The sequence below is a fragment of the Corythoichthys intestinalis genome, chromosome 14, assembly GCF_030265065.1.
Source record: "Corythoichthys intestinalis isolate RoL2023-P3 chromosome 14, ASM3026506v1, whole genome shotgun sequence".
Taxonomy (NCBI): Eukaryota; Metazoa; Chordata; class Actinopteri; order Syngnathiformes; family Syngnathidae; genus Corythoichthys; species Corythoichthys intestinalis.
The window spans coordinates 53043000-53067211 of record NC_080408.1 but is presented as its reverse complement, the minus strand read 5'-3'; the positions used below and the strand labels follow the sequence as shown (position 1 = coordinate 53067211).

Here is a 24212-nt window from a genome sequence, read left to right as displayed (position 1 = left end):
ATTAACAGTCGTGAAGATGGACCCTACGCGATTAGAACCCTATTGGGGTGGGTGATAAATGGTCCGTTATGGGGCAGTAGCGACTGTGAACAAGAGCATCCTTCAGTTTACGCCAACACAATTTCACATCATGCCATATACCATCCAGGGAAAGGAAAATTGAAAAGGTCTGCTAAAAGGTGGCGGAAAAAGCAAGAGCTTCCAGAGGGAGAGGGGGTCCATGTGGAGATGGTCAATAGAAAATGCCAGGACAAGCGGGAGCTGATCAGGGCTCAGCCGGAGAACCAGAGGGAATGGGTGGTGAAGAAGTCTACAGTCCAAGCCGAATGGTTCAAGAGCACTGGCTCTGCCCCCTGCATGATGTCGCTGTCGCCTCTTTGCATTCCCCAGAAGTTGGGCAAGCTACCAGGTGCTTTTACCCGGCGCCGGAGCTCGCACTACGGCAGCGGTCGGAAGGATGGGCCGCTCTCAGCTCAGGGCTTTGTGAGGACGCTTCCTGGCCGCATCCATCCCCAAGAAGCCAATACCATCCCCCTCTCCTCTGAGTCCCAGGAACTTCACAATGGACATGATGTCTGGCAACAAGCCGACGCCGAAAACTGCTGGGAGCGCCTCGTGCCGTGCGACAGCATGCAAAGTTGTCATGCTGCCGGTCCATGTCTTATGGATCCGGTGAAGATTGAGCATCCGGACGATATGAGAATGCTGGTCTTCAGAGGTGGTACCAGATGGAAAATCAACAGGAAAGATGAAAGGAAAAATGGCATCCAATCAGGAAATTTAATTGAGAATTCACCAGGATAAGAGTCCGCCAGGTTTCTCTGGATGCCTCCCCTACCAGAAGGAAATGCAAGTTCTGATATTTCTCCTCCTAATGAAGAAACGCCAAAAACCTTCTGACGTGTCACCACAGGCAGCTGTCGGGGAAGTCTGAAAAGGAGCAAAACACTCCCTCTACTGGACGAATGCCTGACAACCAGTCAAATAGGAGGCATGGATTGGGGACAGAAATTACAGGAAGCTCAAATACATCCCGCAACAATCAAGGTTTCGAGACGAGCATAAAAAAAAAAAAAAAATATGTTCAAAAACAAACGTCGTTGGGTGGTCTATGATCATGTTATGACTACATTGTGGGGTTGAGAGCAAAAGATCGATGTTTTTTTGTGTATATCTATGGCTCTTTTGATGTACATTTTAATGTAATTGCTCTATAAGAAGAAGCAATTAGGGGCCGGTGTGTAAGAGCCATATTCCTGATCTGTAATATTATATGTAATTATACTCCTCACCACTAGAGGCTGTCAATTCCATCTTTCCACTGACCTCTGATCAGCCCAGGTACGCTTAAAATGACAGCTAATCATGTCACAGGTGTTGGCAGTTAGGAGGGCAAACAGTTTTTGACTGTGGCTTAGTAGCAGCATGCAGGAAGGAATGTACTCATTTTGGTTGTTTGTTGTAAATACGTTTTGAGTCTTTTGGTTTGTTACTTTTATTTGGACAAAGTGCTTTTGAGTTAACTTATTAAACGCCACCAGAATAAACTAGTTGAACTGAGAAATGGACTCGCTGGTATTTGCTTCGCGTCTCCAACTGCACTGAGCGCACGTCATCACTACAATCCCCTAACTATCATCCAGTACTAGACTGAGAACAGGGATCAGTCAGTACAATGCATGTTTTTGGGACGTGGGGGGGAGGGGGACCGGAGTACCCAGAGAAAACCCACGCAGGCACGGAGAGAACATGCAAACCCAACACAGGAAGGTCAAAGCCCGGTATAGACCCTACTCACCGACGTCACAGAATGACGTGTCGCTGTATCCGGCCGCCATATTGTCCGTCTCTGTTTAGCCCTATTCTCAATGGTTTCGATTAGTCGTTCAGTTTATAGAGCAATTCATGGAAGCCCCAGTGCTTTCAGATGCTGTAAACTCATTGGATGCGTTGCATAAAAGGCGTTATGTGGAAAAGCTTCAGTCTATCCATTCGCCAGATCTATATTTGATGCCTAAATCGATATTTTTCGACCCGCTGTCTTCGCCCTCTCTGCCTGACATCTGCTACACTGATATCTACAACTATCTTTTCCACAGAAACTCGGCCTATTCTCACGACACTTTGAAAAACATTAAGAGCAGCACTCTAAGTAACATTACCCTGTGTGATTTCTAAAATGGCGACAATCAAAAAAAAAAAAAAAAAGTTGACTGCGATGGCTGACGCTTCAAGGACAGGTGGATATTGGACTATTTCTTCAATAAAACACGCAACAACTGTGTCTGCCTCATTTGCAAAGAGACAGTCGCTGTTTTCAAAGAGTTCGATGTGACGCGATAATATTACCGAATAAGACACGTTGACATGTAGGACATTACAGGGAAGATATGCGGCGAGAAATTATAGCAACTAGAAGCTAGTTTAATTTCACAGCAGCAGTATTTCTCAAGAGCCCGAGTGTCGAAAGAGAACGCCACAAAGACGAGACTGTTGAAATTATGAATTTTTAAAAAATCATAAAGCAAATGTGACACACAGAAGGGCTTGCTAAAATTTGTTTATATATATTGTTCTATGTAAATCAGCCAAGGTAGCCCCCCGCATTTTTACCACACCAAATCTGGCCCCCTTTGCAAAAGGTTTGGACACACCCGTTTAACTGATGATCCGTGGACGAGGCCAGCTTCTTTCACTTGGTACCAGCTAAATATTATTCAAAATGTAATGATGGTGGAAGAAATAAGCATCTTGAATTTGAAACTGTATGTTGTCGGCGATTAGCCTCGCAATGATCTTAATTGTGGTTGTCAGCCCAAAACCCTCTAAATATATATTAAATGCATCTTACCAGATATAAAATGACTACTACATAATCCGTGGTAATCGTTTGGAGCCCAGTTTTCTCATCGAATTGCAGCAGTCCTTCTCGCTCTCTTCTCCGGGTCTCTCGGAATACGGTAAAACTTCAAGTCTCTCCGTCTATCTTCTCTGTTACTGCAACCAACCGCCACACACGCCTTCACCATTATAATTATTGTTAACGAGCAGAAAAACACGCCATAATAGGAGGAATTTACGTAGCGGTAATGCATATACACGACAAGTAGACGGACAACATGGCGCGGAGGCGTGGTTGTGACGTCATGTGAGTAGGGTCTATTGAAACCTTGATCTCAGAACTGTGAGGCGGACGTGCTAACCACTCTACCACCGTGCTCCCAACCTCAAAAATTGGTTATACAAATAATCAAAATGTATGTCTGTAAGTGTGTGTGTTTTAAAGTTGCTGAAGAATATGGAGCGGAGATTCCAGGAGATTTGGAATTACATTTCTAGGGGTGAATTCCCAGATGGGTATAAGAAATCTCAGAAATTAGCTTTAAGAAGATATGCGGCAAAGTTTGTACTGAAGGGTGAGTGAGCAAACATTTCTTTGTAAAGTGTATTTGTGTTTCTATGTGATTAATGAATGCTCATTGCAGAAGGACAGCTCTTCTATGGGAGCAGAAGAGTGATCCAGTCCCGAGCAGAAGCACGGTCCCTGTTCGATGAAATACACTCATCTTCGATCGGTGCGCATGCTGGCATTGTGAAAACCAGAGCAGCGTTGTGCGCCAGATTTTATTGGCGAGGCATGTCAGTGGAAATTGACAGATGGGTATGTGTTCGATTTCTGTATCTTGTAGTAAACTCTTTTTGTTCTTCCGGTTAAGTTGGGATCTTAATCATTTGACTTGTTTCTCATGACATTGTCTTCCACCGAAGGTCTCGGAATGTGACGGATGCCATAGGACTCAGAAATCTTTGGGTGTGATACAGCCATTACAAAGCATTAAGGTATATAACATGCATTAATCATTGTTTGCATTGGCTAATAATTGGAAGTAGCTTTGTCTCACTTTATGAAAGTATTTAATGATATTTAGACATATGTGAATGTACAAGGCTTATAGGTATTCTCTTTATATCAGTGTGGGCGCCACCTACCCAGATAAGGGTAACTAACATAGTGCTCCTCGGGTTCTTTAGGAATAGCTGTAAGAGATGAAGTGAAATATAGTGGTACCTCGGCATACGAACGCTTCTATAAATTAAATATTCAGGCTTTTTTTTTTTTTTTTTTTTTTTTTTTGCTCCACATTATGAAAAAAATTAATCAAAACACAAAAGACACTGGGTCATTTTTTTAACAGGGTGGCATTTGGACGTAACAGAGTGGACATTCACGGAGGGGACATTTTTTACGAAAGTTAGTCCTAAGTAGGGCTGCAGCTATCGAATATTTTAGTAATTGAGTAATCGACTGAAAATTCTATCGATTAATCGAGTAATCTGATCGAATTTTCTTTTTTAGGTAAAGAGCAATTATAAATATACATGAGAAAACAAGACATTTCATCTAATATTGAACCATTTTCAGTCAATCAATGTCCATTTTATATGTTCATTGTTGAAAACGGCCAACAATTGCATCTCAGATGTACTCTCGGATCATAGAAGCACTGCCTCGCATCAAAGTCATCCGCCTTAGGTTCACTTTTCGGCTTGAATTCCTCAAGCTGAGTCCGATGGCTGTCTGGAACCCTGGTGTCCATTATTCTTGCTTCGTCATGCTTTTATGCCATTGGCGTAATCACCTGTCACTCAAACATGTCGGAAGTAGCGGCGAAGTTGGATCTTTGTGTCACAATGATTCAGTCAAAACTTTCTACTTAAAAAAAAAAAAGTGCTTTCAAAACTTTTAGTACTTTAAATAAAAAATTAGTTCAAACTTATTGCTCCCCCCAAAAAGTGACACTTCAATAAAAATTAGTACTTTTTTTAGGGAAGGGCAATTTTATTTTTGAAAATGATTTTTTTCTTTGATGAAAAAGTTTTTTTTTGTTGTTTTTTTTTTTTTTTTTGATTGAAGCAACATTTTCTGGGATTGAATGATTTAGACACAAATGTCCTACCCAAAATATGGCCCAAACAAACAAAAAAAAAAACGATTACTTCAATCGAAGAAAACAGTTTAAATGAAAAATTAAGTGTTCGAATGCAAAATTCTGAGTCTCAAAAATTTTATCGCATTAAAAAACTTGTTTTCTATGATTGATTTTTTTTTTTATCTTTGATTAAAGTGATTTTTCTTTTGAAAATATTTTTTTTATTTGATTGAAGCAACTTATTTTTTGATTAAATAATAAAGGCCCAAATGCAAAACTACATTACTTCAATCAAAACAGTTGCTTCAATAAAAAAAAAATTGACATCAAAGGAAAAAAATTTAATCAAAGAAAAATAGTTTTCAGATGCATTTTTTTAAGTTTCAAATTGATTTTTGCATTCAAACACATTTTTTTCATTGAAGTGACTTTTTTTAAATTGAAAATACATATATTGATCGAAGGGACTTTTTTTTTTTTTTTTTTGGATTGAATAATAAAGACACAAATCTACCTCCATAGAAACCTAGCCCTCTGCAGGGCTAACGTTACGTGAGCGAGTGACAGCGAGCGGCATCTTATTTATTAGCACTGAGAATCTTCTGCTTTAAGATGGCTGCTGTTTACTAATGCCGCCGAGTCTGTCATTTCGCATCTAGTTCTACGTAGATCTGATATCTATCAGACGCTACCTGCTACTACTGTAGAATCAAGCGGGCATAGTTTTTAGCAACGTTGTAGTAGTTTGTCGCGGCTGTCGGCTACGGTACGTTTTTTTTTTTTAATTGCTTCTTCCTCTACGCACATGACGTCATTGCGTTGTCCCGCATCAAAAGTAGTCCGGGCAAAACGTGATGCCTAGTGTAACAGCTGTCAAGTTGTCCCGCAATTCTTTGTTTCGCCAGCAAGCGGAGCTGTTGAATCGCTAAAGTTAAGTTAACTTTTACAAGACGTGCAACTTAATATTTTTTGTGTGCATTATTTTTATTCTTTATTGTCATTTTACAATTCTTGGAAGTATATTGTTAATAATAATTAGTTGAAAGGTTAAACTAAAATTGTTAAATTTCCAAGTTTAATTGCAGTGAACGCACAACCAATCAGGTCGCGTCCTGTTCTCCAAGAAGGAAGTGAAAGTCCGATGCAGCAAGCTGTAGCATAAGCAGCACTAGCTCTTTCGAGTTGCTGAAAGTAAGCATATAAAAGCCAAATAAGTAAAGTAAAGTTCCCTGTTTGTTCATGAGAAGGCCAAAGTGGTATGTATATTTTCATTTGTGTTTTATATTTTGTATATGTTCATTTATTCAATTGTACACCACTTCATTGTATCACCAGTTCTACGGTGGACCTGTAGTGAAAGAAAGACTACAGTAAACATCAGTTAAACAAGAACTCTCGAGTCTCCATTCGTGAACAAGCCGGTATAGTAGAACACTTCTGCTTCGGAGAGAGAAAGTAGAACACCTCTGCTTCGGAGAAGGGAAAGTAGAACATTTCTGCTCTGGAGAAAGAATTCCAGAGAAGGTAACATGGCGGCCGGAAGAAGCTACAAGTAAGACATGCTACACACGCTTGGAAAATGCATTGAAGTCGTCAATAAGCAAGCTAATAAGTAAAAGCTAATCAAGAAAGCACTAAGACTTGTGTATAGCAAGTATGACAAGTACTTCCAAATTGACATTTACGCAAAAAGTTGCACATTTGCCAACAAGATAAAAGTCACTGTATGTGTATAAAGTGAAAACAAGGCAAAATGGCAGAAGACAAGAAAGATATTATCCAGCCCACTGAACAAAGCAGTGCAGCATTATTTGTGCAGGATGAAAATAAAGAACAGCATTCAGAAGCTCAAGCAGTTGGAGAAGAAACACTTCTGTCATCAATGTTCACTGATAGCACACATCCAGAAGTTCCACGTAGAAGTCAGCGTGCACGCACTCTCACTGAAAAAGGAAAATCCTTACAAGAAGCAAAGTTCAATGATTTGGTAAAGGACTTTGAGCGAATTTATAAGAAGTGGAAATACCAAATTAACAGTTTTAAAAGAATGCTGAAATACAAGGACACTGATTTGCTACCTGAAGCTGTGAGTGCCATAAGCGCTATCAGGACTGAGATATGTGAAATCTATGACAAATTCAGAAGTAGGGATGAAATTCCTGATTTTGAAATAAGAAGAAAATGTGATATGTGCTGGCCTATCACTGAAGCAGCCAGAGCAAAAGCTCAGTGTCTTCTGGAAGAAAAAGGTGATCCAGATAGCATCGCCTGGCCTGACTCAGAGTCAGTTTTTGAAGGTAGTTCTTCAAGCGTTTCTTCTATACTGACTCATAAATCAAAGTCCATGTCAGGAATGTCCCAACAGTCATCTGTAGTTTCACTACAACAAAGACAAGCTGCAGCTGAAGTAGCAGCTTCTGAAGAAGTCATTAAAATAATGAAAACACAGCATCAATGTGAAGAAGAAATAAGAGAACTTGAAGTTGAGGATGCAAAGAGAAGAGCTCAATTTCTGACAGAAAGCACAACAATAAAGACCAAGTTAGAGGAAAAGAGAAAAGAAGTGGAACTATTAAAAGAAATTCAAAAGCACAATGCAGCTCAAGCCAGATTAAGGGTGTATGCTGAAAGTCTAAACAGTGAGTTTGAAGAAAAATCTCCTGTTTCCAAATCTGAAGTTAAACATGATAGTTCTCTTCCACAACCGTGCGTTCTCAATGTCCATTCTAAACCATTTGTTCCATCTCAAGTTGCTGCTCTCACAAGTCAGCAGTTTGCACCTCAACAAGCAGCTGTGCAGCAACCAGCAATGACAACTGCAACATCCATTGATCTCGTACAGACATTGGCTGAAGCAATCACGGCAAACAGAATTCCAATCCCGGCGCCTGCTATCTTCACAGGTGACCCGCTGCAGTTTAATGATTGGAAACTGTCTTTTCAGACATTAGTTGATCGTAAAAATATCCCAACTCAAGAAAAACTTTTCTTCCTAAGAAAGTATGTTGGAGGTTCAGCTAAAATGGCCATCGAAGGACACTTTTTAGTTGGAACAGATGCAGCCTATTCTGCTGCCTGGGAAATTCTCAATGACAGGTTTGGAGATCCCTTTGTGATTGGCAAGTCATATCGAGATAAGATTCAGTCGTGGCATAAAATCGGCACCAAAGACAGTAAAGATTTACGCCAGTTTGCAGATTTCCTAACAAGTGTTGAATCAGCCATGCTTTGTATTAAAAGTCTACAAGTATTGAATGGCTGTGTAGAAAATCAGAGAATAGCAGCAAAGCTCCCTGATTGGCTAAGTGCACGCTGGAATAGAAAGGCGACAGAATTCCAAGATGAACATAAAATGTTCCCTGACTTCAGTTATTTTGTGAAATTTCTGAATAAAGAAGCAAGAATTGCATGCAATCCAATCACTTCGTTGCAGGCAATGAAGCCAAGTGAACTAGATAAGTACACGTTCAAAGAGAAGCCAAGAGGGAACAAAATGCGTAATGCTAAATCACTCAGCACAAGCTCCAATGAAAAACCAAATATCACGTCTTTTTTGTAAGAAACCTGGTCACACAATTCATAAATGTCGAAAGATCCTCGAAAAGTCAGTGGAGGAAAGAGTTAAGTTTGTACAGTCTGAAAAACTGTTTTGGCTGTCTCAAGTCCGGTCATAACTCCAAACACTGTACTTCAAGAAGTGTTTGTGACAAGTGCCAAAAGCCTCATCCAACGTGTCTTCATCAAGACAGAGAGAAAAGAGACAAAGAACAAAGACCAAAGAACAATCAAGTAAGATCAACATCAAATCAGGAAACAGTGTCAGAAGAACAAGAATCCACACAAGTTACGTCTAACAGAGTAGTGCAACAAAGGTCACAAGGTTGTACTTCTTCAGTTATTCCAGTCTATGTCTCAACGGTGGATGAACCAAAAAACGAAAGACTTGTGTATGCTTTGCTTGACACTCAAAGCGACACCACATTCATTTTGAAGGACACAGCTGAGACCTTAAACACAAAGTCTGAGCCGGTCAAACTTAAGATCTCCACAATGACTTCTAAAACAAAGATCGTGTCAAGCCACAAGATGAAAGACCTACAAGTAAGGGGCATGAATTCCGAAACAAGAATCAAGTTGCCAACAACCTATACTCGAAACTACATTCCTGCCAACAGATCACATATTCCTACAAGTAAGACGGCAGAGAATTGGTCCCATCTGAAACATCTCGCAAGTGAGATGGCACCCAAGCTTGACTGCGAAGTAGGGTTACTGATTGGGTATAATTGTCCTCAAGCTTTACTCCCACTAGAAGTCATTAGTGGTGAAAGAGACCAGCCATTCGCACTGAAATTCCTGCTTGGTTGGTGTATTATTGGCTACAGTGACACCGAGTGTGCATATGTAGATGAAATAGGAGTGAGGCATCGTGTTATTGTGAAACGAGTAATGCCAGCTATTGAACCAAGTTGTAACCTCAAAGCTGAAGTGCACTTTGTGAACAGAAACAAAGTCAAAGAAGTCACTCCTGCTGAAATAATTAAAGTGTTGGAAATGGACTTTGTTGAAAGAAGCATAGAAGAAGAGTTGATGTCACAAGAGGACATGCTATTTCTGACTAAAGTAAGAGAAGGCATCAAACAAAAGCAAGATGGTCACTTTGAAATGCCACTACCCTTTAAGAAAGAAAAACCTGAATTGCCAAATAACAAAATTTGTGCAGAACACCGGCTCAAGTGTCTAGAGCAGCGCCTCAGGAAAGATGAGCGCTACTACAAAGATTATGTGGCATTCATGCAAGACATCATACAGAAGGGTGATGCTGAAAAGGTGCCAGAAGCTGAGCTACACAATCAACCAGCATGGTACATACCTCATCATGGCATCTACCATCCACAGAAGCCAAATAAGATACGTGTTGTCTTCGATGCCTCGGCGAAGTTTCAGAATACATCTCTGAATGAACATCTCCTGTCAGGGCCAGATCTCACAAACACCCTCGTTGGAGTTCTGTGTCGTTTCAGGAAAGGACAGGTGGCTATCATGTGCGACATAGAGCGCATGTTTCATCAATTTGATGTCGCCACACAAGACCAGGACTACCTCAGATTCCTATGGTGGGTGGACGGTAACATGGAAAAGCCACCGGCAGTTTTTCGTATGAGAGTCCACTTGTTTGGCGCAGCATCATCGCCTGGTTGCGCAAACTTTGGATTGAAACATTTAGCTGACCAAGGAAAAAGTAAGTTCAGTCAAGCCACTGTTAAGTTCATTCAACGCAACTTCTACGTTGATGACGGTTTGCTAAGTGTGAATTCGGAAGAAGAAGCTCTGCAGATTGTAAGAAGGCCAGAGAACTATGTGACACAGCAAAGCTGCACCTGCACAAGTTCATTAGCAACAGCGAAAAGGTGATTGCTATTATTCCAAAAGAAGAATGTGCAGCAGGAGCAACAGAACTGGATTTAGCACTGGGAGAGCCGAAGATGGAAAGAGCCTTAGGAGTTCACTGGTGGGTAACATCGGACATATTCTGCTTCAGAGTTGTCATAAAAAACAACCCCTTCACCAGAAGAGGAGTGCTCTCCACAGTGGCCTCAATATTCGACCCACTCGGATTTGTGGCCCCATTCATTCTCGTCGGCAAAAGAATCCTCCAAAAAATGTGTCAGGAAAAGCTGGATTGGGACGAGCCGCTTCCACAAGATCTCAAACCTGAATGGGAAGCCTGGCTTAGAGACCTCCAGAACCTGTCCACAATCAAGATATCACGTTGTTATGTTCCGTCAACATTCAACCAAGTGCAACAGTATGAGTTACACAGCTTTTCTGATGCCAGTGTATCCGGTTACGGCGTGTGCTCATATCTAAGAACAGTGACGAAGTCTGGAGAAGTTCACTGCACCCTTGTAATGGGGAAAGCAAGAGGCGCACCTACAAAAGTGACAACGATTCCAAGACTGGAGCTTTCAGCGGCAGTGGTAGCTACAAGAACAGCTAGCTTTCTGAAAAGAGAGTTAGAAATACCGGACATTCAAGAATACTACTGGACTGATTCTAAAGTCGTCCTTGGTTACATCAATAATGACGCAAGACGCTTTCATGTATTCGTTGCTAACAGAATACAACAAATCAGATCAAGCACAGAACCTAGTCAATGGCGATATGTCTCCTCAGAACTAAATCCCGCAGATCACGCATCGCGAGGAATCATGACCAGAGAATTAGTCGAGTCCAACTGGTTCACTGGCCCATGTTTCTTATGGCAAAAGGAACTGCCCAAAGATGACGTTAAACTGAAAGAGATTAACACTGAAGATCCAGAGCTAAAGGTCACGCATGTTTTCACAGTACAAGCAAAGGAGGAGAAATATGTCACTGAACGGCTGCAAAAGTTCTCAGATTGGACAAGAGCTGTGAAAGCAATCGCAAGATTAAGAAGATATGTTAAGTCTGCAAAGAATTCAAAAGTGATGTCAAATGAAAGTACTACATTGGAAGAAAGAAAAGAAGCTGAAGAGTTCATATTACGCACAGTTCAAAAGGAGACATTCAGCAAAGAAATCAAATCACTCAAAGACAAAAAAGAACTCAAGTCATTTCAATCAAAGTTGTACCAGTTAAGTCCATTCCTCGACGTGCATGATATCCTTAGGGTGGGAGGCAGACTGACAAAGGCATCGCTCCATCCCAACATTAAACATCCAGCTATCATGCCAAGAGATCATCACGTCTCACGTTTGCTCATCAAACATTTTCATGAGAAGATACACCACCAAGGTCGAGGAATGACAGTCAATGAAATTCGTGCTAATGGCATCTGGATAATTGGCTGCAGTACTGAAGTTTCATCATTCATATACAAATGTGTCAAATGTCGAAGATACAGGAAATACAACCAAGAACAAAAGATGGGCGACCTGCCATCTGAAAGACTAGAAGCTACCCCTCCATTCGCATGCAGCGGTATGGATTGTTTTGGACCTTTCTGTGTTAAGGAAGGGAGAAAGGAAGTCAAGAGGTATGGACTTATATTTACATGTATGTGCTAGAGAGCTATTCATATCGAAGTTTTGGATGACCTCAGCACAGACTGTTTTCTCAATGCACTGCGTTGTTTCATTGCAATACATGGCAACGTCAGTCAACTGCATTGCGATCAAGGCACTAATTTCATTGGTGCACGGAATGAGCTCCTAACACAAGCAACTCAAGAGAAGGTCAAAGGTCTCGGGATAAGTTTCGTCTTCAACCCACCTGCTTCAGGTCACATGGGAGGAGTTTGGGAAAGACAAATTCGGACAATAAGGAATGTTCTAAGTAAGCCTGTCGCAATATGCAATAATTCCATTTATCGCGCGATATATAAAAATGGAGGCGATAACTTTTCCGCTGCGATTTATCGCCTCGCGTGCACGTGTGTGTGCGCGTGCGGCAGACGTGCTGTTAATAGTTCGTTACCAACTGCGCAAAATGCATCTTCGTTCCAGGTCCGCCAAAAACTAGCGCCAGAGCCAATTGTTCCCATTATATCCTATTGTTCAACGTATACCGGCCGCGTCAGTGCTCCGGAGTGACTGTGGACCATCTATGGCGCGCCGGTGTTCGGCCATTCCTTACTACGCGGCGAAACGTTCTACACAATGCTCAGGGCGCTTGCGCATGCATTCACACGCATGCGCACATCTGTTAGAGGCGGCGATTACTCACTATTTTTGTTTTTATTTAGTTATTTAGAACCTTTTCACAGCCTCAAAGATACTTTTTGCATGTATTACCCTCTCATACTTTTAACCATTGTGTTTTTTTGTGTTAGCTTTGAAGCAGTTGACCACATTAGTCACGTAGCGTGTTTAAACCGTCCTTGTTTGATATAACTACATTTAAGTATTTTCTGCAGGCATTTTTTTAGTACCTTATTCCTGTATGCATCTAAACAAAACAAGTTTAGAGCGCACGGTAGTACTTTAGGTCTCAAATTCGACTAATGTAGGACGTTTCGCCGATGTAGAATATTTTGGCAGAACACCGGTGTTGTTGACGTGCGGGCGCTCCCGTCAGGAGTGACATTTCACGCGGGGCGGCTATTTTTCGGCACAACGCTGGATATTTACAATTAAGTCCGCCAAAACATTGTTACCGACTTGGCTGCTACGAATAACCTCACTTTGACAAAGAACAGCTGAATGAAATTACCGGTAAGAGCGCTGTGCTTCAAACTCGTCCTGTATATGAAAGCCCTCATATGCTGGTGTTGTGTAGTAATGAGCAGACGTGACTTTCGCGGCGCTTGCTAACTTTTTTAATGCGCGCACACACTAGATATCATGAAATGGCAAACTAGATGTGCTACTTCCCATGCCATTGGCTACGTGAGCCCAGAGTGATTATGGGACATGTAGTCCATATACTACATCGATGAATTCTAAACTGTCATTTGTCACATGAGATTAAGAAGGCCAAATCAATCCATACCAGTGCCTATAGATAATGTTGCAAGTATTGTTAATTCAGTACGTGACACAAATGGATTCGGACCATAAATAGGATGTCTTGCTCATGTAGTAAACCTAGCTACTAAGAGAGCTGTAGCAATCAACGGTGTGCCCTGCCTCACTTTACAAACAGTAAAGATTGTTCTCAGCACTTTTATGCAATTTTTTTTCATATCAGTAAGAAGTAAGCACATAAATATTATGCACTAAAATGCATGTTTATATGATGGCAATTTAATTTTTGCTCGTTAGCAAAAAAAACAAACAAAAAATACAATTGTTTTTTGTTTTTTTACAGAGCATTAAATGTATTGAATCGGATCGAAAATCATGTCCCTCGTATCAAAATTCGTACCGAACCATGACTTAACTGTATCATTGCATCCCTATGGAACACCATTGCAGAAGCTATGACGGGAAAAATTTTTCTAAATGCTGAAGTTGTTAAGTGTATTTTTTTTTTTTTAAACACATTTTATTTATTCTGTGTTTCTGTGCGGTATAAATATTGTTGTTTTTTACTTAAGAGGTATGGTCTACTCTATTGTTTTTAGTTGTGATTTCTTAGTAGATTTGAATTTAAGAGTAAATATCGCGTTTAAATGGGTGTACTTCATCTATTAATATATACTGTATTCGCACTGTGTTATTGTAAATTGGTTTAAAAAATTGGGGGGGGGGGGCGCAATAATATCGCATATCGCAATAATTTATGAGAATAATTATCGCACACTAAAATTTGTTATCGCGACAGGCCTAGTTCTAAGAGCCATTCTCGACGAGTCAGCTTCAAGATTGGACACTTCATCATTGAGAACCTTCATGTATGAAACTATGGCAATAGTGAACAGTCGTCCACTAACTGTTGAGTGCCTTAATGATCCTGTAGGACCAGAGCCGCTCACACCGAATCATATTTTGACTATGAAATCAACAGTGATCACACCACCACCTGGAGAATTCGTCAAAGAAGACCTCTACCTGCAAAAAAGATGGAAAAGAGTGCAGTATTTGGCGAATGTATTTTGGACCAGATGGCGAAAGGAATATCTGTTAAACCTGCAACAGAGACGTAAATGGAGTAAGAACAGAAGAAACATGAAGATCGACGACATCGTTCTTCTACAGGAAGACTGTCTTCCGAGGAACCAGTGGAAGCTCGCCAAGGTTGTAGAAGTCACAACCGGAGCTGATGGCAGAGTCAGAAAGGTCAAGCTTCTGATTGGTGACTCTAAGACTGTTTTAGAAAGACCGATACACAAAACGGTACTTTTGCTAGAAGCTGGTTAAGGACTAATAAATGTTTGACTTTGTAAATAGTTCATCATTGTATATTGTTTAATTGAATGTTAAGGATCACACATACTGTAGTAATAGTGTGATGGTGGGAGTGTAACAGCTGTCAAGTTGTCCCGCAATTCTTTGTTTCGCCAGCAAGCGGAGCTGTTGAATCGCTAAAGTTAAATTAACTTTTACAAGACGTGCAACTTAATATTTTTTGTGTGCATTATTTTTATTGTTTATTGTCATTTTACATTTCTTGGAAGTATATTGTTAATAATAATTAGTTGAAAGGTTAAACTAAAATTGTTAAATTTCCAAGTTTAATTGCAGTGAACGCACAACCAATCAGGTCGCGTCCTGTTCTCCAAGAAGGAAGTGAAAGTCCGATGCAGCAAGCTGTAGCATAAGCAGCACTAGCTCTTTGGAGTTGCTGATAGTAAGCATATAAAAGCCAAATAAGTCAAGTGAAGTTCCCTGTTTGTTCATGAGCAGGCCAAAGTGGTATGTATATTTTCATTTGTGTTTTATATTTTGTATATGTTCATTTATTCAATTGTACACCACTTCATTGTATCACCAGTTCTACGGTGGACCTGTAGTGAAAGAAAGACTACAGTAAACATCAGTTAAACACGAACTCTCGAGTCTCCATTCGTGAACAAGCCGGTATACTTAGAGCTGGCAAAATTAAACAATTCCTCGAGGTGAATAAAATTACTCGGACCAGTTTTAAACTCGAGTTTAAAAAGAATTCGTTTCAGCTCCAATCCTAAGCCTAGCTTTGCTGGCATAATAGCTAACATGACTTTGGATTCTTGATGAGGAAAAACTATCATTTTACAAATAAAACTTTTTTTTTTAAATGATTCAATTTCTTTGATATATATACTTTATACATACATAGTTTTAACAGAGTGGACATGTTATGATGACTAACACAGCAGAGTGGACAGTGAAACAGAAGACCTTTTTTTTTTTTTTTTTTTAAATAGTATATTTTAATTTGAAAACTACACATGATTAAAGATAGTTTATCCAGGACAATAAAATCATAATTTTTTTTTTTTTTTTTTTTCTACCTTTATTAGTTATTTTAAAGACTGAATTTGAATGAGACACACTGGGACATAGCGAAATTCAATAACAACCTTGTAGCAGAGATGCATTAAATAAAAAAAAAAAACAAAAAAACTTGAGCCTATACACTTAAATTTCTAATAGACAGTAATTGATAATACAGAAAAAAATACCGTAAGTTGAATGAGTATTGGTCCAACTTTAGTGAAAATACAGTTTAATTTCTCCTCCACGACCTCTCCGCTCCTCTTCAACTCTTTGTCCCACAAATCGATATTTACACCTTCGGTTCCAGAGTGTTAAGGCCACAGGTGTCAAACAGATTCCAGAAAGGGCCAAGTGGGTGCTGGATTTTGATTATTTTATTATTATATTTATTATTTTTAATTGTGATTACTTAAAAAGTATTTTTGAATTTACGGGTAAACATTTATTGCATTTAAATGGGTGTACTTGATCTATTAATGTATACTGTATTCTCACTGTTATTGTAAATTGTTTTTTTTTTTTTTAATTAAAATTGGGGGGGCGCAATATCGCATATCGCAATAAATTATCGCACACTAAAATTTGTTATCGCGACAGGCAATACATTCTCACTGCCACAGATTTTTTTTTTTTTTTTTTTTTTTTTTTTTTTTTTTTTTGTGGGTTGTGAGGCCTGTGAGTCTGTTGAAATACACTATACATATGGTCATGCAATATTATTTACAAAACGTTTTATACAGGATGTTATAAGCCTGTTAAACTCTCACCATAATTTGGTATAGTATAAATATTAGTGTTTCGACTGTGGGCGTATCTAAACAAGCGTGCCAAAAAACAAGATTGTTTGACGACCCTCTTTCATAGATCGTCTCTCCGCTGTTAAGTTACGTCACTTTTAACAACGGGGAGCTTACTTTAATAAAGAAGCCCAAATGGACAGAACTCCGGCCTTCTGCATAGGTGAACCAGGCGGTTGCCTAGGGCACCATCTATTGGAGAAGCGCCAAATTGCTTTGGGGAGAAAATATAATTTTGGGGATGGTGCAAAACGTTTTGTAACATATCAGGTACATTTCAATATGCTGCATGTAAAAAAAAAAATATTTTCTTTTCCAAAATGACTTCTGGTCTGAATCGTAGCCGTGAGGCAGATCATGACTCGGCACTCTGAACCTCTTGTTGTTCTTGAAAGGTATAGTGAGGGGTTGCGCATGATCTTGCTGTGTTAGCGGCTAGTGCTGTTGATAAATGAATCTTATTTCTGTAGCTGTCAATAGTGCATTCTAGACTTTAAAGGATGAAAAAGTGACGAAAGGAAGTGGAGATTAAACAGGCACTTTGAATGGGACTTTCATGCACAGGGCAGAACCTTTAATCACTCATTTCACGTGAACTATAAACAATGACGGACATACGCCCTTTAAAGTAACTTGTAAAATTTATTGTCATTTTTTGAGCTGCAATGCGCAGATAAACTGAATGAACGTGTGGAATGAAAGAATGTGGACAATTTTGATAACTTCTGGGCGGTTCGCACTCCTTTCATGGCCGCCCGATGCTAACCGTTTTCGGGCATGAGGACACTGGGGCATCGGGATGAAATCTACGGGCTCAGGCAAAATGTAACTTTGGTGTTTTAACCCAAAATGTGGCTTTCTGAGGTGGATTAACCAGCACAAATCCCCATAAAACGTGCCTGTGCTAATAAGTGTATTTAAAACTTCAAATGTATCAGCGTTTTTGTATTTAAAAAAAAAAAAAAGATTATTCATGAGTCAACTGTGGACTGCATGCAAATAATCTTTTAACGGCTTGGCAGCACTTGTGATAAAATAGTGGGACAGAAATCAAGGATTTAAAATTTTTTTTTTTTTTACAAAACAAAGTTAACTATGCAAAAATGCGATGAAAAATTGAAATCGCTTGACAGCGCCATTTAAAATATATAGTCATTTTGGGGGGGATGCTTTCGCTTAGGGCACTTAGTTACATCGGTGTACAGAATGTGATATTGTACATAAATTAACTACTACCTTGCCTTATCTAAAAGCTTGCTCCGGAGGAAGCATCACAGGGACAGACTCTAAATTATCTACTTTCACTGTCTGCTGTACCATCACCATCGGAACAAGTCTGCAATTCCACAGCATCTACCAGTGGTAGAGAATTTCCACTTTGCTACAAAGTAATCAAAATGTATCTTCAAAATGTGAATAATACTGTCTTTTACGCTCAGAACAAGGCACGTCTGCAGATCTTCCAGAGCCAAAACCCATGAGGAATCAAAGAACGGACGACATCATATGGCAGAAGCTGGAGATGGTTGAGAAAGAACTTGAAGCTTGCAAAGGTGACGAGGATGTGCGATTTGGCTACGTTGTTGCTGATATGCGCCGACAATTACCATCACGTGAGAGAAATTCTGTAAAATTCAAAATCTTCAAACTACTTCATGAGGCATATGAGAAATGTGAGGCAGGTGACATCCCTTAACCCATGTATATGGCGGAAAACACAAGACTGAAAAAGAAGTTTCTGCTCTTGCACTCCTCTCTAAAAGAAACTGTTGTATTTTAAGCCAAAAGAACTGTTGTGTTTGATAGAACAATTTGTCTAAATGCTGCCATAGCAGATTCGTGGCTCATTAAGCCCCCAAACTATTTTTAATTTGTCCCTTTAACCCTGGAAACCTTCGTTTACAGATGTCACGCAAACGCTTTTGTTTCAACAAGTTTCGTCACAATGAAAAAATTGGCGTCCGTAATAAAGTCACGGACATCTACCTCATAACTATCGCTTAATTGTATTTTTTTTGTTTCTGTTGCATTTTCCCCAATATGTTAGATGATAAATAATCGATCCAAACAAAGAGATCTTGGAAAAAAAAAACGTTAAAAGAGTAAATGTATGAGAAAGAACATCTCGACCACTCCTTGATGTCTGCGATTTCTGCATTGCGACCCTTGTTATATTACCATGTTTCAACCATAAAATCCCTCCAAAATCCGGCTGTGGCCATTCACATCAGTTTCTTGACACTCGATGATACATGCTGCATGGAGTTTTTGGAGCGAAACAAGGTAGGTACGCGATAATGTCTCGTTAAAATCATGGCGTCTTTAATTCTGCTCTCGCCTCCAGTTAGGGTTTTGCTGTTTAATTTTTTTTTTTTTTAAATGCCCTCCTGTTCAAAAATTTTCTTCTCCCAGAAAATAGAGATTTTAAGCTTTACAGTGATGTATCACACATGCAAAAAGGACAATTTTGAAATTTGGTCAAATTGGGGGTCTCAGAGCGGAACTTCAAGTCACCTGAGTGTTTTCCGCCATATATATTTTTTAGGGCTGTAACGATACAAAAAATCCCGATAAAACTGATGTCATAATTCTTGACTTCGATACACAAAACGATTTTTTTTTTATTTGAAAAATACTTTAAATTGAATTATTACTAACATTACATGGAAAAAAACACCTGTAAATCGAACACTAATATGCAAAATAAATAAATATAATTCCCAGCCCATCCATCCAAAATAGTTATTATTTCGCTTTAGAGGGGTGGGGTTGCTTTTGCCTAAACTAAAGTAAGGGGGGGAAAAACTTTGTTAGGTATTAATGAAAATTAAATTAATGAAAATTAATATTTCTCGCATTAAAAATTGTTTCGTGTATTGACTCGTGGGTCAAGAATCGTGATACGAATTATATTATTGTGAATTTTTGTATCGTTGGAGCCCTACTAATTTTAATGAGTCAGTTTTTCCCTGAGTAATCCAATATACTCTGCTGGCCAAAAGTATTGGCACCCCTGCAATTCTGTCATATAATTCTCAATTTCTCCCAGAAAATGATTGCAATTACAAATGCTTTGGTAGTAATATCTTCATTTATTTTGCTTGCAATGAAAAAAACACAAAAGAGAATGAAAAAAATAATACAATTTTACACAAAACTCCAAAAATGGGTTGGACAAAAGAATTGGCACCCTCGGCCTAATACATGGCAGCACAACCTTTAGACAAAATAACTGCGAACAACCGCTTCCGGTATCCCATCAATGAGTTTCTTACAATGCTCTACTGGAATTTTAGACCATTCTTCTTTGGTCAACTGCTCCAGGTCTCAGATTTGAAAGGTGCCGTTTTCAGATCTCTCCACGGGTGTTCTATGAGATTCAGGTCTGGACTCATTGCTGGCCACTTTAGAAGTGTCCAGTGCTGTCTCTCAAACCATTTTCTTGTGCTTTTTTTTAAGTGTGTTTTGGGTCATTGTCCTGCTGGAAGAACCATGACCTCTGAGGTAGACCCAGCTTGCTCACACTGGGCCAGACATGATGCTGCAAAATTTGTTGGTAGTCTTCAGACTTCATAATGCCATGCACACGGTCAAGCAGTCCGGTGCCAGAGGTAGCAAAGCAACCCCAAAACATCAGGGAACCTCCGCCATGTTTGACTGTGGGGAACGTGTTCTTTTCTTTGAAGGCCTCTTTTTTTTTTTCTCTCTGTAAACTTTATGTTGATGCCTTTCCCCCAAAAAGCTCTACTTTTCCCTCATCTGACCAGAAAACATTCTTCCAAAACGTTTTTGGCTTTCTCAGTTATGTTTTGGCAAACTCCAGCCTGGCTTTTGTATGTGTCTTGGTCAGAAGTGGGGTCTTCCTGGGTATCCTACCATAGAGTCCCTTTTCATTCAGACGCCGACGGATAGTACGGGGTTGACACTGTTGTACGCTTGGACTGCGGGACAGCTTGAACTTGTTTGGATGTTAGTCGAGGTCCTTTATCCACCGTCCGCACAATCTTTCGTTGAAATATCTTGTCAATTTTTCCTTTCCGTCCACATCTAGGGAGGTTAGCCACAGTGCGATGGGCTTTACACTTCTTGATGACACTGCGCACGGTAGACACAGGAACATTCAGGTCTTTGGAGATGGACATGTAGCCTTGAGATTGCCCATTCTTCCTCACAATTTTGCTTCTCAAGTCCTCAGACAGTTCTTTGGTCTTTTTTCTTTTCTCCATGCTCAATGTGGTACACACAGGACAGAGGTTAAGCCAACTTTAGTCCATTTTAACTGGCTGCAAGTGTGATTTGGTTATTGCCAACACCTGTTATGTGCCACAGGTAAGTAACAGGTGCTGTTAAGTACACAAATTAGAGGCGCATCACATGATTTTTTTAAAGGGTGTCAATACTTTCCGGCCCATTTTTGGAGTTTTGTGTAAAATGATGATTTTTTTTTTTTCTCTCTTTTGTGTTTTTTCATTGCAAGCAAAATAAATGAAGATAGTCCTACCAAAGCATTTGTAATTACAATCATTTTCTGGGAGAAATTGAGCATTATCTGACAGAATTGCAGGGGGGCCAATACTTTTGGCCAGCAGTGTAGCATACATTGCAGAAAAACAAAACATCAGGCTTCGCATTTATACAGTCTTTCGATGGGACTTAGCTGCCACTGTAATGTCAAAACTTTTAGACTGTTTATTGTTCGGTAAGAACTAAGAGTGTAACTGTGTTTGTATTCATCCAGTACGGTCACAATACTGGCATCACGGTTCGCTGCACGCAGTCAGACGCTTGAGATATGAAATGAAAAATCCATGTTGGAGTTAGTCCTCCAATCCCAAAGGCGTTATAGGTAATGCGCCAAAACCAATCAACGGGAAAAAGAAGACAAACCACAACATACGAAGAAATTATCATCAGGAAAGTTATGGCGAATGTACTGAGTGGGAACTATCAAAAGCAGTATTACAAGCATTTTTAAAGTGTATTTCTTTAATACTGTATTTTTGAATCAGGCAATGTTTATTTTGCTGTAGCCTTAGGCTTAAGTCATTGAAACTGAGTATTTATTTTTCCACTATTTGAAGAGATGTTTTTTCAGTTTGGGAACCATTTGCACTTTTTGTTTTATGTGCTATGCTCACTGGTAATGGTTACAGTTAACTATGTGTCATCCAACATTTAAAATGTTTTATTTTTATGAGGAAAAAAAGTTGCCAATCTGGCAAGTACTACCTGACTTTAACTGCTATCTCAGTCGATCCCTACAAAAGCGGATGGTTTTTATTTTCTATTTTTGCTCATAAACTGTAAAGAACGTTGGGACAATAAAAACACATTCAAAAGATTGATGTTTTCTTCTATTTATTTTGCAATTTAATAAGAGCTGCTTTTTAGTTTTAGCCAATAGAACAAACTTTAATTTTCAAATGCTGTGTAAAATAACTATTTTGCACTCCAATAAAGTACACTTTCACTACAGAAATAAGATTGAAGATTAAAGATATATGGAAATTACTTATACATCAAAGAAAAATATACATTCAGTGACACTGGGGATGCACAGAATGTTTTTTTTTGTAATTAGCACATGATTAAAGATGGTTTATCTATGACAATAAAATCATAATATTTCAGATTTTTTATTGTACTTATATTAGTTATTTTATAGACTAAATTTAAATGAAACACAGAGGAAACAATCCATAACCTTTTTACCAAAAGTCAATTAAATTTAACAAATAGAATTTAGTAACCTGTACTCTTGAATTTATAATAGACGGCAATTGATAATACACACACAAAAAAATAGTTGAATGAGTATTTATTAGGGGTGTAATGGTACACAAAAATCTCGGTTTGGTGCGTACCTCGGTTTTGAGGTCACGGTTCGGTTCATTTTCGGTGCAGTAATTAAACAAAATGCAACATATACAGTATATGTGCTAGTTGTTTATTACACACCTTTGTGCTTTCAATAATAGGAACATTAGCCTATACAAAGCTAGAATTCTGCTCAAAAAGTAGCAGGTATTTAAAGCTAATCCAACAACAATTTGCCTTTCAGACCCCGCGTATTGATCAGCTTTCTTTCTGAAAGAAAGAAGAAAAAGGTCGTGTGCTAAAGAGAAAAGTAATCCCAGTGACAAAGATTTTAACATGTATTTTACAATGAAATGCCTCAATGAATCATTTTTTCTTCTTATGAACGGTTTTCAAAAGCTCTATTGGTGGATTTTCTCAAGGTTAAGTGCCACACAGAAATTAATTAATTGTGTAAGCAGGATCTGTGTATAATTCTTATTATTTAATTACAGGTGTTTTAGCTCATTTCAATTTTATTTAAATGGGCTATTATTTATTTTATTATGTGTTTATATTTTACAAATGTGATGTAGTATTCATTATTATTGTATATTTTATGTCGTATAACTTTAGTTCCTATGTGAATATTAGTTCCTACTTGTTTTGTTGTGGTAGGAGGGTTTTGTGTTCTGCACGGGGCCGTGTTGGTCATTATTATAGCAGAGAAGACTGCAGTAAATCAACAAAAACAAGTCAACTGTGCCCCGATCTACCACTCGAGATGCGATGGACTCAAAAAGTGGGTTATGATTGCATATCAGTTTGAAAATCAACCGGATCCACCGTATTTTTACACGAGTGACTTCCAGTCTGCCCGATCCAAGCTACCGGTAGTAGTATTGATGCAGGAGGGTCGCGTCTCGCGTCAAATAATAAACTCTGCCATACTTTTAGCGTGCGTCGTGTTGAGCCGCTTCTGGGACACGTCTAACACGCGGCCGCACTGCGACTGGTGCACATTGGCTGATTGACTTTAACGCCCGCGTTTCACTGCGTTCTCGTGGCGGCCACGTTGTCGCGCCGTTGACGTTTCTGGGTCATACTGTCCTACCGTGTTGGTCCTCATTATAGTAGAGAAGACGGAGTAAATATATATAATCTACACAAAGAAACTGTAACCCATTTACTCACAGCCTCGAAAAGTAAGGGTTACATTACGTCAGAAACTCGTTCGGTACGCCACCGTTCTGAACCGAGCGCCACGTACCGAAACGGTTCAATACAAATGCATGTACCATTACACCCTTAGTATTTATCCAACTTTTGAGAAAAAACAGCTTAATTTATACTTGGGACACAAATGACCCCCATACAAAAATGCTTCTCAAACTAAGAACAAATACAAAAATAAATGTGGAAATACAAAAATATATAAATGGAATTAAATATCAATAAATAAAAGCGCTTTGCGCTCATGTTGTTTTTTTTTTCCATTGTCAGCGTGAACATGCTGAAGGAAATGTTATTCAAATGAAGGGGTGGTCTTATATGTGTAGAACTATTCACCTATTGGTCAACGGAAAAACAAGTGCAGCAATCGACTAGCTCATGCCTGCTTGTACACTACCTAGTCGAACAAAAAGTACAGAACGGGTAACGAGTTAGTCATCACAAAATCCAATGTGTAGGGCAAATTTTTTATGTAAATATATGTTGGCTATACCAACATGTGAAACCCGTCATAATTTGTGTATTAATAGGCATTAGGCCTGAACGATATTGGGAAAAACTATTGCTGCGATTTTTTTTGGGTTTGCGATATATAGCGATAATATATTGCG

The 24212-nt window shown here is 39.2% G+C and overlaps 2 protein-coding genes across 7 annotated transcripts in view; one reads left to right on the top strand and one right to left on the bottom strand.

The window, feature by feature from the left end:
- Positions 1-24212, bottom strand: part of LOC130929732 (dynamin-3-like) — a 161687-nt gene that overhangs the window by 119329 nt on the left and 18146 nt on the right. The window lies entirely within an intron of this gene.
- LOC130929733 (uncharacterized) lies at positions 6064-22473 on the top strand. 6 transcript variants are annotated; one of them, XM_057857160.1, is made up of 5 exons: positions 6064-6187; positions 6267-15211; positions 17826-17934; positions 18012-18125; positions 21311-22473. In XM_057857160.1, the coding sequence occupies exon 2, from the start codon at positions 6685-6687 to the stop codon at positions 8488-8490; it is 1806 nt and encodes a 601-aa protein (XP_057713143.1). In that variant the 5' UTR covers positions 6064-6187; positions 6267-6684; the 3' UTR covers positions 8491-15211; positions 17826-17934; positions 18012-18125; positions 21311-22473. The 6 variants fall into 6 exon arrangements, with proteins under 6 accessions (XP_057713143.1, XP_057713142.1, XP_057713140.1 ...); XM_057857159.1 differs by having other exon boundaries at positions 18012-18185; positions 21311-22472; XM_057857157.1 differs by having other exon boundaries at positions 18012-22456.